Source organism: Pseudomyrmex gracilis, unplaced genomic scaffold, assembly GCF_002006095.1.
Source record: "Pseudomyrmex gracilis isolate BER0280 unplaced genomic scaffold, ASM200609v1 scaffold_60, whole genome shotgun sequence".
Taxonomy (NCBI): domain Eukaryota; kingdom Metazoa; phylum Arthropoda; class Insecta; order Hymenoptera; family Formicidae; genus Pseudomyrmex; species Pseudomyrmex gracilis.
Genome location: NW_018020644.1, coordinates 263,277 through 274,747, shown reverse-complemented (window position 1 = coordinate 274,747; position 11,471 = coordinate 263,277). Strand labels below are relative to the sequence as shown.

The 11,471-nt window shown below is 38.7% G+C and overlaps 2 protein-coding genes across 2 annotated transcripts; one reads left to right on the top strand and one right to left on the bottom strand.

Annotated features, from left to right (window-relative positions):
* Positions 1 to 69: 69 nt before the first annotated feature.
* Positions 70 to 11,309, bottom strand: LOC109854166. The gene is made up of 12 exons (XM_020426998.1): positions 11,226 to 11,309; positions 4,352 to 4,684; positions 2,787 to 4,230; positions 2,559 to 2,674; positions 2,345 to 2,485; positions 2,172 to 2,269; positions 1,881 to 2,064; positions 1,538 to 1,757; positions 1,212 to 1,462; positions 924 to 1,129; positions 673 to 829; positions 70 to 541 (listed from the first exon to the last, which is right to left on the bottom strand). Exons 2-12 carry the CDS (start codon positions 4,661 to 4,663, stop codon positions 434 to 436), a joined length of 3,237 nt encoding a protein of 1,078 aa, XP_020282587.1. The 5' UTR covers positions 4,664 to 4,684; positions 11,226 to 11,309; the 3' UTR covers positions 70 to 433.
* On the top strand, positions 6,226 to 8,137 carry LOC109854170. The gene has a single exon (XM_020427002.1). The coding sequence runs from the start codon at positions 7,029 to 7,031 to the stop codon at positions 7,809 to 7,811; it is 783 nt and encodes a 260-aa protein (XP_020282591.1). The 5' UTR covers positions 6,226 to 7,028; the 3' UTR covers positions 7,812 to 8,137.
* Positions 11,310 to 11,471: the final 162 nt, after the last annotated feature.

Genomic DNA, 11,471 nt, shown 5'->3' with positions numbered 1-11,471 from the left:
GCTTTTGGTAAAAATCAACAACGAGTAAAACATGCACATATTGTATGTATAATTGGCTATAGTTGAATGTGATTTTAACTAGAATTATATTTATTTTCTTTGGACACACAATCATTTAAATGTACAATTGTTTCAAAAGAAATTATTTGATCCAATTATTTTTCAATCTCAAAAAATGTACAATATTTTATATACATATGAAAAATATGCCGTTATGAAGACAGAAAGATGTGCACAAATATGTGCATCGTTAATATATTTTTTTTAAATATTCATTTATCAGAAATAAAAACTTTAGCAAAATTTTTGCGATTGACAATAAATCACTTGTCGACGCTTAATATAAGAACTGCAGACATGGATGGATATTTTTAGAAATCAATATTGCTCATAATTGTTAAATAATAATACAAAACTAATATAAAGCAAAACATTAAGCGGAAGTTGTCTCGTTCGCATTGAGATCTTCACAGTCTACTTCACCGGGACTGCTATTAATAGCAAGTACGGCTTCGTCAAATTTTAATTCCTCGTTACCCGCCTACAGAGGAATTATTTCATTTGACAAGTTTCTCATAAGGAAAGTTAACATTATTTTATATATTAAAGACATGGCAGGAGCAAGAAGGGAGCACACTATAAAAATGTATCGGCAACATCGCCAGCTATTACCTCTTTGAGCAGAATCCGGCAATTCTCTACGACGCTACGTCGCCGATCCGATGCGTTGTTCAAGACTTCTTCCGGCGATTGATGAAGACTATCGACTATCTTGCGAAGCTCGTTCAGCTCCGTTACGGTAGCTTCTAATTTCATTTCCAAATTGGACCTGGCAAATATAATAATATTTCAAAAGATGTTAGAATCTAAAGTTACATAAATTTCTGAAAATTTATTTTTATTGCTATAACATAAAAACATACCTCTCTTCTTTCAATTCTTGTATACAAGTATCGTTGTCGAGCTGTATGATTCGTAACACCTTCAAAAGCTTGGTTACAAGATTATCTACCTCAATTACTTGATCAACGAGATCTACAGACAGACAATAATCAGTCAAAGGCACAGGACCGTCGTTGGTGTCAGATTCGCTTATAGAATCACAATCATCGTCACCCTCATCTTCTACCTGTAAATTAATACATTAGTTATTGCTAGATCTCATTTTAGTGGTAACATAACGAATTCGAGTTTCATCACTCAATACTTGCCTTACGACGATGCAAAATTGCCTGAGTGAGATTCGTTAGACTAGTAGACTCATCGCCGATTTTTGTTTTCCTATTATTATGCTCGTCCGTCGTTTCCGGAAAGCTCAACGCTCTGCGAAGAGAATCGCTGCTCGATATCATATTGTGTGAGTACGTGTCCGGCAAGGGAACGTCTTCCAAAACGCTTTCCATCATCAGACACGGCTCAGTCTCGAAATCAAGCAGATCGGAAGACGATTCCATGCTTAACTCTACATGAAAAAAATCATATTAAATAAATTCAAACGTAATATGTCTGTAAATCGTTGTGTTTGCACTTCTATTACCTTTGTAAATCTTGGACGAATCCAGACTGGATTTCTTGTCGATGTTTTTCGTTGCGAAGGGATGCGTCGCGGCGTTTCGAATCGCGCTAATTACCGCGGAAACGAAGGATCCGCTCTTCGGACTCGGCGTACGTTCCTTTAGACTCTGCTTCGAGCTAACTGGACTAGACTCCACGCTACTGTTACTTCTGCTGTACGCTTCATTATGATATATAACGTCCTTGTTTAGAGAAAGAACATTTTGATATAATTTGATAATAATAACTTTCGCACGTAAATAACTAAAAATGCTACAATTAGTGACATACAATCTGTGTTATTGCGATAAATAATATATATTTACCTCAAGATCTTTTACAGAAATATTATAGGAAGAAATTAATTGATCTACTAATCCTTCTAATCTAGTGCTAAGTCCGGAGAGAGCAACAGCCGCTCCGGACATGGCAGCTCCTTGAGTAAGTAAAAGTTCCCTACTTCTTCGTTCGACAGCGTTCAACTTCATTGTCATCGATAAATTCTCTTGTCTAAAGTATACAAGTAGATAATATAAAAACATATAACGTAAATATATGTTAAAGAATTAAACCGTTTATCATAAAGATATAAAAAAGTCTGCGTGTGAGATACGCACCTTCTTTGTTCGCTAATTCGCACCAAGTGCTTACACTCCTCGGTTTGTCTTTCTAATTCTGCCTCTCGTTGAGTTAGAGTTTCGTTTTTCTTCTTAAGCTACAACAATCAATTGAGTGTGTAAGACAGATATATCATATGATAAGAGAAGCGTGAATTTTAAAAGAAACGCACCTCTAATTCGGCGTCCTTCAATGCATCGGCCAGGGTTGCTTTTTCTTCTTGAAGGAAATCTTGCATCTCGGCTGATTCGGCTTCTAATTCTTGCTGCTGTTGCAGCAAGGCCTTTTGCGCGGCAAGACTTTTATCCAGATCCTTCAACAGAGAAAAATATACCAAACATACATATATCTTAATTGTTGTAAAGTACATAAAACAATATTCTTACCCTGCTCAACATACGACACAATGATTGCAGATCGGCTATTTCGATTTGTTGACTGGCGACAACTTGTCCCGAGGATTGTATGTGACTCTCGAGCTCGAGGAAGCTGTCGCTGCCTTCTAAATACAAATTTTACAAAAACATAAGAAAAAGAAAATTATATAAATACATGTATGTACTATTTACTTAATAAAAATAAACCATTTACAAAACATTATTTTGATAAATTACCTGTATGCTCCGATTGTGGCGTGCCAAGCATAGCTAATACTCGTTGCGCGTTCCTATCGAGTTCTTGACGTGCAAACGCGTGATCGGCTCGTTCCTCTTCCAAGAGATGATTTGTTTCAGCCAACTGAAGTTTCAGTTTCTCGTTCTTCTCTCGCTGACTGCTGTTCTCCTCGTTCAAACGTCTCAAATTATCCTGCAAAACTTGCATATCATCCCACGTATCCTCCGTTTGACAACTTTTATGTAATCTTTCGATGACTTCGGGTCCGGCGATTATGCTCGGTTGCCCGGACATTGCGTTCTCAATATCTTGCCCAGTCAAGCCGGTTTGCGCACTGGTCTCGTGATAAATACGCGTTCTCTCGATAATTCTCTGTCTAGGATATGGCGGCAAACTTTTGTGGACGGAGGACGAATCTTTTCCGATCACCTTTTTCTCGGCTGCTCTGCTAAGACTAGCGTCTCGACTTCCGGATCGACTTCTCGTCATCTTGTCCGTCTTCTCTCCAGTTTTCGAGATTGTCAGTTTGCCTCTAGTTCTACGCGGTAAAGTCGCATACGTGTCCAACGCTTTGTTATCTTGACCAGTGACTTTGTTAGAATCAGTGCGCGACGTGGTTTTTCCGCAAACAATGCGCGAAGTCGGTAGGGACGGTACCTTTGTTCTCGTTTCCTCGGACGGCGTAGACGCTGGTGTGCGAGACGCACCTCGCGTGCTAGACACGGTTCTCGATCTCGAAGAGTCGCTCCTGATAGTTCTCCCGCCACGCTGCGCGAGATCCTTGTTGATCTCTGTTGTCAGCACAGACGGCAACGAGTCAGGCAACGGCCTTGTCCTCATCCTCGGTCCCGAAGACGAGGATGGCGTAGTCGTCGAATTGGACGCAGTGCTGCTAACGGATCGACATCCGTACGTCGTTGTACCGCGGTTGCCAACAGAAGTCTTGGCCTCCGCAACGAGCGAGGAACTCATTGACTCTCGGACGGTCGATTTCTCCCGCGATCTCGGTCGATCCCGTTCTCTGTCTCTACTCGCGCTTTGCACCTTGCTTAGGATATTTCGAGGAGTCGCCGTTCGCGACTTAGAGCGCGGAGTCGTCGCACCCAAGCTTGTGCTCGAAGTCGAGCTCGTCGGTTTCGCGCGAACAGTCTTTTGCGATTCGGCGTTGTTCGAAATCTTCTTTTTGGTCGTGTTCGAGGTCGTTGCGGTTCTCTTTACGTTCATACGACTCGTTCGCACGGATACGCTGCCAGCAATGGACGAACTCTCACTGCCACCTTCGCTCGTACCCTCACCGCCGGTCGCACCCAGTCGGACATCGTCCGGCAATGTTGATCCGCATGGATCTTCGTACACCGAGCAGCAACTTACGAGACTGGAGTCGCAGGAAGCCTCATCCAGACCGCCGCAGCTACTCGTGTAGTCGACACTGTTTCTGCGTATCTATATAAAAATAGGAAAAAAAAACTTAAAGCTTAACTGTATTTGATTTTAAATAACTATTAAAAAAATTTGGTATAAAATTGAGCAATTGTATAAAAATAAATTTATAAGATTTTTATACCCGTGAAACTTCCGTCGCACAACCTTCCACACCACTGTCGCTGCCATCTTTGCTGTCTTTGTTCTCGGCTAGCGACTTCTCGTTCGCTTTGCGCTTCTCAAACTCGCTGACATGGATCACGGTGATGTTACACTCACTGTTTATAGTGAGATTAGCATCCTCTTGTTCGTTGAGAACTCGAGTTTCTTCATTGATGGGGGATGCGAGATCTTCCGGTACTCCCGAATCCTGTCGCGCCACGTTCGGCGACACTTTCAAACAATTTTCGGATTCGAGGTACGTATCCATTGCGATAGTGAGTGAGCTATTCATTTCGATCTCATCATCTTTCCACTGAAAAAATGACAAAAAAGTATAGGCATCAATATAAAAACATGACTTTTAAAAAATCATATACAAATAATATTGTTTTAATTATATTGCTTGATTAAATTAAAAAAACATACATGTATATATATATTTAAAGTCTGTATCTGTTGGAGATTAAGACGATAGCTTATAGCTGAATGTATTTTAAGATCTTACAAATCTCTAGCTAGTCTTACCGCCTTCTGGCATTCCAGCCAGGAGGTTCGGCCTCATGCAAGCCAGCGTGAAATAAACGAGGCTTTTTGCGCGACTACGCAGCGCGACGATGCAGCAAATACATTGATTTTAAGTCTGAAAGCGAGATAGCTCTCTCTGACCTTCGCGCGCGGACTAGATTACTTTACAAATGTCGTTTGAGAAGCGCACGATTGACAAGTCACTCGACACATGTAGGAGAGTTTGTGCAGTGGACGGAGGATGTAGATAGGAGCAATTAGCTCGTATATACGACGCCGAGTCGATAAAGCTATTCCATTCCGGAATTTCGTTTTGGCGTTCCAATCACAATCATATTGAATTAGCAGAATGGCATACACGCCTCTTGCGAAGCAAGTTATTTTGAATGAGTTTTGAGAGACCTCGACGTTTTTGCACCTTGTGCTGAATTAAGAGGAGAAGATAAACTTGACCTATTAACAGAAAACAAGAAAAATTAAATCAAAAGCAGAGCAATTAAAATTAATGTCATTTTTTTCCTATCAAAGTCAACTTTTTTGAAGAGAAAAATTCAGGGATTTTATCTTTACACTTTTGATGCGGCGTCAACGTATATCGATAAAGACCGATAAAGTTTGGTCAAGTATTATGCAGATACGAAGTCGTGATTATGCGAAGAGATACAACGAGGTAATTCCCCTCGAATGCATATTTGCATGTTGTACATTGCACAGGACATAGTAATTGATATAGTAAATTGCTCGCGCAAATGTTGTCAAACTATTATATATTGAGTCACTATAAATTATTCCCTCTCGATTATCAGATGACGTAGCGCATTTCGCGCGTGAATTGCGATCTACGAGAAACTGAATGACCGGATAAGAAAGCGGATAAGTGAAAGCGTTTTGTTAAATATGTATTTAAGAGATAAGACGCTGATATCAACGCTAAACGTCATATTATAAGGCGTTTGTTGAAGATGCAATGTTAAAATTTTGCGGAACTTATAAAATAAAGACAGAATATAAAAGATTATATAAGATTTCTCTTCGCAACGTTCCAAATGGACAAACCAATTTGTCCTTCGCTCGATTGTGACAAACGATCGTGATAAAGAGAAGAGTGACGTGCCGAATTACACAGAAAAAAAGGAGAAGCGAACAGAGTCGTAACTAGACAATGTAACAGATTTCTTTATCAAAAAGTTTTTGCTAAATATATATGAACAAACAATGACACACACAAAAAACAACTTTGGTGGAAAAGAAGATGATAAGAATAAAATATAAAAATGTAATAATTTTGCAAGTAAAATTTCTCAAAGACTTAAAATTTAATAGAAATCAGAGATTTTAAGTTCAACTTGACAAATATGCAGAATAGAAAATCTAAAAAGAGTGCGACAAACGCACTTAACTACGCATATATAGCTGTGGTTTTCAGGCCAGCTGTTTCCTCTATAAAAATCCATTACCGCTGATTAAACAGGAAACAAAAGAAAAATACTGTAATATCCCAAGGCTTTAATTTTGTTAATGTTCTCAGCATGGTCTAATTAAATTCTTCACGATACGTAGGAAGCAGGCATGCAGAAAGTAATTCGCTATAGGTGCCGCAACTCATAGTTACAAAACTGATGGCAACGAGTGCTGCTCAGTGTTCGGGAAGGTCTCGCGGGAAGTCCCCTGAGGAGTGACGATAGCTGAAACCGATTACTCGGTGAAGAACCCGCTGCCACGCTCACCCACCACCAGACTGTCCGTTATTACGCGGCCACCGCGTAAGCATCAGCATCGTATCACGTCGCTCGTTGTAACGTAAGCTACTATCTCTCGTAGTACGTCTGGGAGAACGCAAGAATTCTTCTTTCCGACACTTGTCGCAGAACACATCTTGCGTGCACATCTTCCATTTCCCGTTGAAGGACAGAAGCAATAAGAGATAGTCCCCACATAGTAAATGAGAAAGAAGATACGGTTGACAATTCCTGATCAACAGTTTCTGCGGATGAACAATTAACGCAAGTTAACGCAACAAGCCCGGACAGCGTTGTATAATAACAGTTTGCGTTATCGTTCTTCGAGACATCTGTCAGAGATATCTGTCAAATCGAGCTAAGTGTTTTATTGAGTAGAGTTCGCGAGTGCCAATGACGATTATTCGTGTTGACGAACAATCGAAGAAGCAAGACCGGAAAAACAAGAACGGATCCATGAAACGTTGCGAATTTTATTCCAACAAAGGTGGCAATGAGAGCGATGTCGACGACGGTGTCAAGCGGTTCCACGGCGACGGGCTCGTTGTTAGGATGCACTCGAATCATCGTACGCTCGAGATTACAGGCGATGGCTGCTGGATTGTCCTGTCAAAGAATTCTGGCAGTGTGCATGTCGTCGGTGATGGTTGCCGGCTGCACGTGAACCACAACGTGGGTGACATCGAATACACCGGCGACGGAGGTCGGGTGCTTCTCGGACCGGAATCCTCGAAAGAGAAGGTAAAGTTTGTGGGCGACGGGGGAAAAGTGATCCGCGACTCGAGTCTCGGAACGGAACCGATCAAGTTATCGAAGAATCGAAGAAACAAGGAAACCATATGTGTACAGCACGTCACACGCAAGATAGTCAGAAAAACTCCGAGATGTGAAGAGTATAATGACAAACGCGTAAAAAATCAAGAAAGCTTGGAAAATATGACGAATGAGGGAAAGGAGACCACTCGAGATAAATGCAAAATTAACGAGGAACAGCGAAAATCTTCACGACATCTTCCGACTATCAAGAAGATCATTACGAAGATTCAAAGCAACGATCCGTGCGTGAGAAAACGCATGGGCGACTCTTCGTTGATCATTAATTTTCGCGGTGACAACTGTTCCAACAGAAAATACATTGGCGACTCTGGACACAAATGCGGAGATTCAATAACGTAAACTGATTCTTAGACGACGCTTGAATGTTTAGAATGTGTCTGTTCTTTAAAGAACAAATGCAATTTGATGCGATTGCATTTGATTGGATATAAGTGATTGAAGATTCTTTTCTTTCTGTTCGCCTGCAGTTCATAATTTATTTTAATTGTATAATGCATTTTAAGGCGTTTTGTTTTAGAAGAATTGATGACAATTAAAGTAATTAATGATACAATATTACAATATTTTAATTTTGTCATCAATTATAGATACGATATTATGTATGTTTCCTATATTTTTTGTAATAGTTTTTATTTATTGCAAAATATTTCTCTAAAATATCTTAAGCTTTCCATGTTATTATCATGTAGAAATATACATGTTTATCATTAAATAAATTATGTAAAAGAATTTTTAATTTGCCTTGTTTTGTTTTACGCAAAATTTTCTTTTTAGATTTATTGATATCAAAATCCTTTATTATCGTAAGATCGCCGTTAAGATAAAACAATCTGCCTTGAACTCTTTTAGTGTATCAGAGCGAAACGATCTCAAAGATCTGATCTAAGCAAAAACGAAATGAAACAAACAAGATAAAAAAAACTGTGACACTGACGGAGCCATTGTAATGTGTTTTTGCGTTACTACGTACGCGAAACAAATGTAGAAAAACGGCGATAACATAGAGCTCTGATTTATATTTAGACAAGAATACAGCTGATATTATCTTCAAGAATCAGTGTGATCGATAGATGGGATATCGATTTCCAACTATTTTTGACAATCGTATAAAAAACTTAGATACCAGAAATCACACTCATGTGATCACTATATATTAAATTATGATTACGTCAAATTATGACGTTCAATCGCAAACAGTAAATATTATTACATAATTTTCTACTTAACTTATAGTTTTATTTTATTTCCGCGGCAATTTTATAATTTGAAAAAATTCAAACAAAAATGAAAAAAGTAATTTTCTGTTAAACTAAATTTTGAATGTGTTTGTCATAACAACTACGTGTATAAAACTCGAGTTTGAGAATCAAGAGAGATTGGTGTCTGGCACTCTCAACGTAAACTACAACGACTACGACACATGCTATAACAAGTACAACAGTTTCCAGCCACTGAGATATTTCAGTAAATGAACAGTGGCAGGAACACATGAGGCAGTTACTACGAGAAAGATAAATTCTATTTATGAACGAATAATTTTCTGGCATGTCTGAGAAAATCACACTTCAGAAAAAGAAGATAATCTTGTCATTTGATGAAATTTCTATTTTAAATTTTTATATCATCACATCTTATGTGCAATAATAGTTATTTTTTGTTGACAAAAATCCTAGAGGAAATAATTCAAAGAATCAGGATGTGGTTGTCGCAGGAAATAAAGAGTGATATTCTCGGCATGTTTAGCCAATCGGAATGCAACGTTGCTCGCGTTGCACGTCAAAGGAATCGTCAGACATCGCTCGTGAAAGCAAAGAGAAGTGAGAAACATTCTCTTCTCTCTCCCTTTCTTTTGCGAGATTCAGATTGGCTTCTGTTCTCTCTTCGGAGTACACATGCCCGTGTGGATATATTTATCGTCTGTGTTCACTAAAATCATTCCGCGAGACCTAACTTAAGTTGCGAGTGTTATCCAGCGCATTTGCTGCATATATACTCGGTTTCTCCGAACATCAGTGTGTCAAATGTTCTCACGTCCTATTCCCTTTTCTACTATACTAAAATAAAGATTGTTATTTTTATTTTTGGCAAGTTAAATTTTCACATTCCGTGTGTTTTTCCGAACGATATTTGGTTGAGCAAACCATGTGATTATGGGAGAATAATATTTGAACTTGTACATTTCAGGTTTGAATACCGTCAAAATATGTAAACATGTAACGAACTTGTCACGCGATTGCACTAAATTACGATACCATGTAGGTATCGTGAAAATCGTGTTGCAAAACTTCGTGAAAGTTTAAGGCCACTTTGTTAATTGATCGGGCTAATTATCGAATAAGAAATCCTCGTCACCGGCGCGCACGGACTAATTAGCAAATTAATAAGCGAGCGGAAGCCTGCGATCGCATCGGCGTAACAGCCATAAACGTCGGTCTCACCCACGCTTTCCTTGAGTTGTACGTTATATTCTTCAGTGCAATTTTCCTTCGCACGGTCGCGAAAGTAAGATATAATTTCATCGCACCTGAGCGCAAAATTTTTTATCTAACACGAGAGAGCTTTTTTATTCTTAATCACGAGACAAAATCTCGCTCTAATCAGTTTTCGTATACGAACTTTACGTCAATTAGAAAAATGTTTTTTCGCTCGTTTGCGATTTTCGTAAAACCATCTTTCCAAACGACTTCGACACGATAAATAAACTAGCCACTTTCTCACCAAATTTCGCACATTCACAGGTGAAGTAGATTCGAAAGATAACGAGATCGAAAGCTATTTATAATTAATTTTTATAAGCATTGTTTTACGTCCACAAAAAAACATTGAGCAAAAAGTTGTTTTATACATATATACGGTGGCTTTTGAAATAGTTTCCTTTATGTAACTCTGAAATTTTATATGTAAATTAGGAGCACGACAACTAATGAAACAATTATAACGTATTATATGTATTGCTGGCACGCGATCGCTCGGTTGTCAGTCAAACCCGCTTGAAAAGAAGAAAGCAAATAAATTATTAGCGTGAAAGACGTTTCCGCAATGATGCGGATGTTTTGCGTTCAATAAATAATGTTTGCTTAACTTAGTCATATTCGTGCAAATACAAGTAGGTGTTTAATTTATTTTATTAATCTTTCACGGTAAGATACAAACAAAAGGTGTTGTTAATTTTTTTATACAAAAATCGTACAAAAATCCTAGTTTTATTCACATTGTATATATAAAATATTGCAAACAATATTGCAACACGGCATACAACTGTACGTTTTATTGCGCTTTTCTCCATTTTCTGCATTCAACATAAAGTCTTGACTTTTTTCAAGAATCAATTGTTGTTTTCGTCTTTTGAAAACGACGCCAGAACTTTCACTCAATTTTTACTCTATCACAAGATAAATCAAAAATAGATCAACGTCGAAGCAACACTGGCGAGTATCTCTGTGATACTAAGGTTGAAGAAAATATACAGGATGTACTATCTAGTTATATTGAACATCAAAGACTCTATAAATATAAATTATCTTATTCTAATATTCTACGTTTACATGTTGCACGACGACAATTCTATGAGTTCAATTTGGATTTTACGATGATTTTGAAATGTCAGCGTTCTGTGTTAGTTTTTGATGACGTAAACGCGGTCATGACCGAAGTCATAACCTTCGGCAGAAGGGTGGATCTGTGTTCGCGTCAAGGGGAGTCCAAAACATACTCGAGGATCGATAGCACGAGAAAGAAGAGCGTGTTGCTTACCTTAAGCTCGCCGGTGTTTGCCAGAGCAAACTTCTCTAGATAGCTTATGTGACACCTATTCCGGAACGTGTGCAGTAGGAAATGAGCCTCTCGTTACAGTCCTTGTTCGTTGAAACTTACGAGTTCGATAAAAATGGACTGTGATTACACAAAGTGAGTCTCGTGTAACACATCCAGAAGCGAGCAGCGCTTCGATTTAGAATCGCAATTCGTTTAATCGCTTTCAGTGTGTACAACTAGTTTTTT

Coding starts and splice junctions, on each gene's coding strand:
- LOC109854170 (XM_020427002.1), top strand. CDS start 7,029: ATGACGATTATTCGTGTTGACGAACAATCGAAGAAGCAAGACCGGAAA.
- LOC109854166 (XM_020426998.1), bottom strand. CDS start 4,663: ATGAATAGCTCACTCACTATCGCAATGGATACGTACCTCGAATCCGAA. Junction 2,675..2,786: donor GCCACAATCGGAGCATACAG/GTAATTTATCAA, acceptor ATTTGTATTTAG/AAGGCAGCGACAGCTTCCTC. Junction 1,463..1,537: donor TTCGTCCAAGATTTACAAAG/GTAATAGAAGTG, acceptor TTTTTCATGTAG/AGTTAAGCATGGAATCGTCT.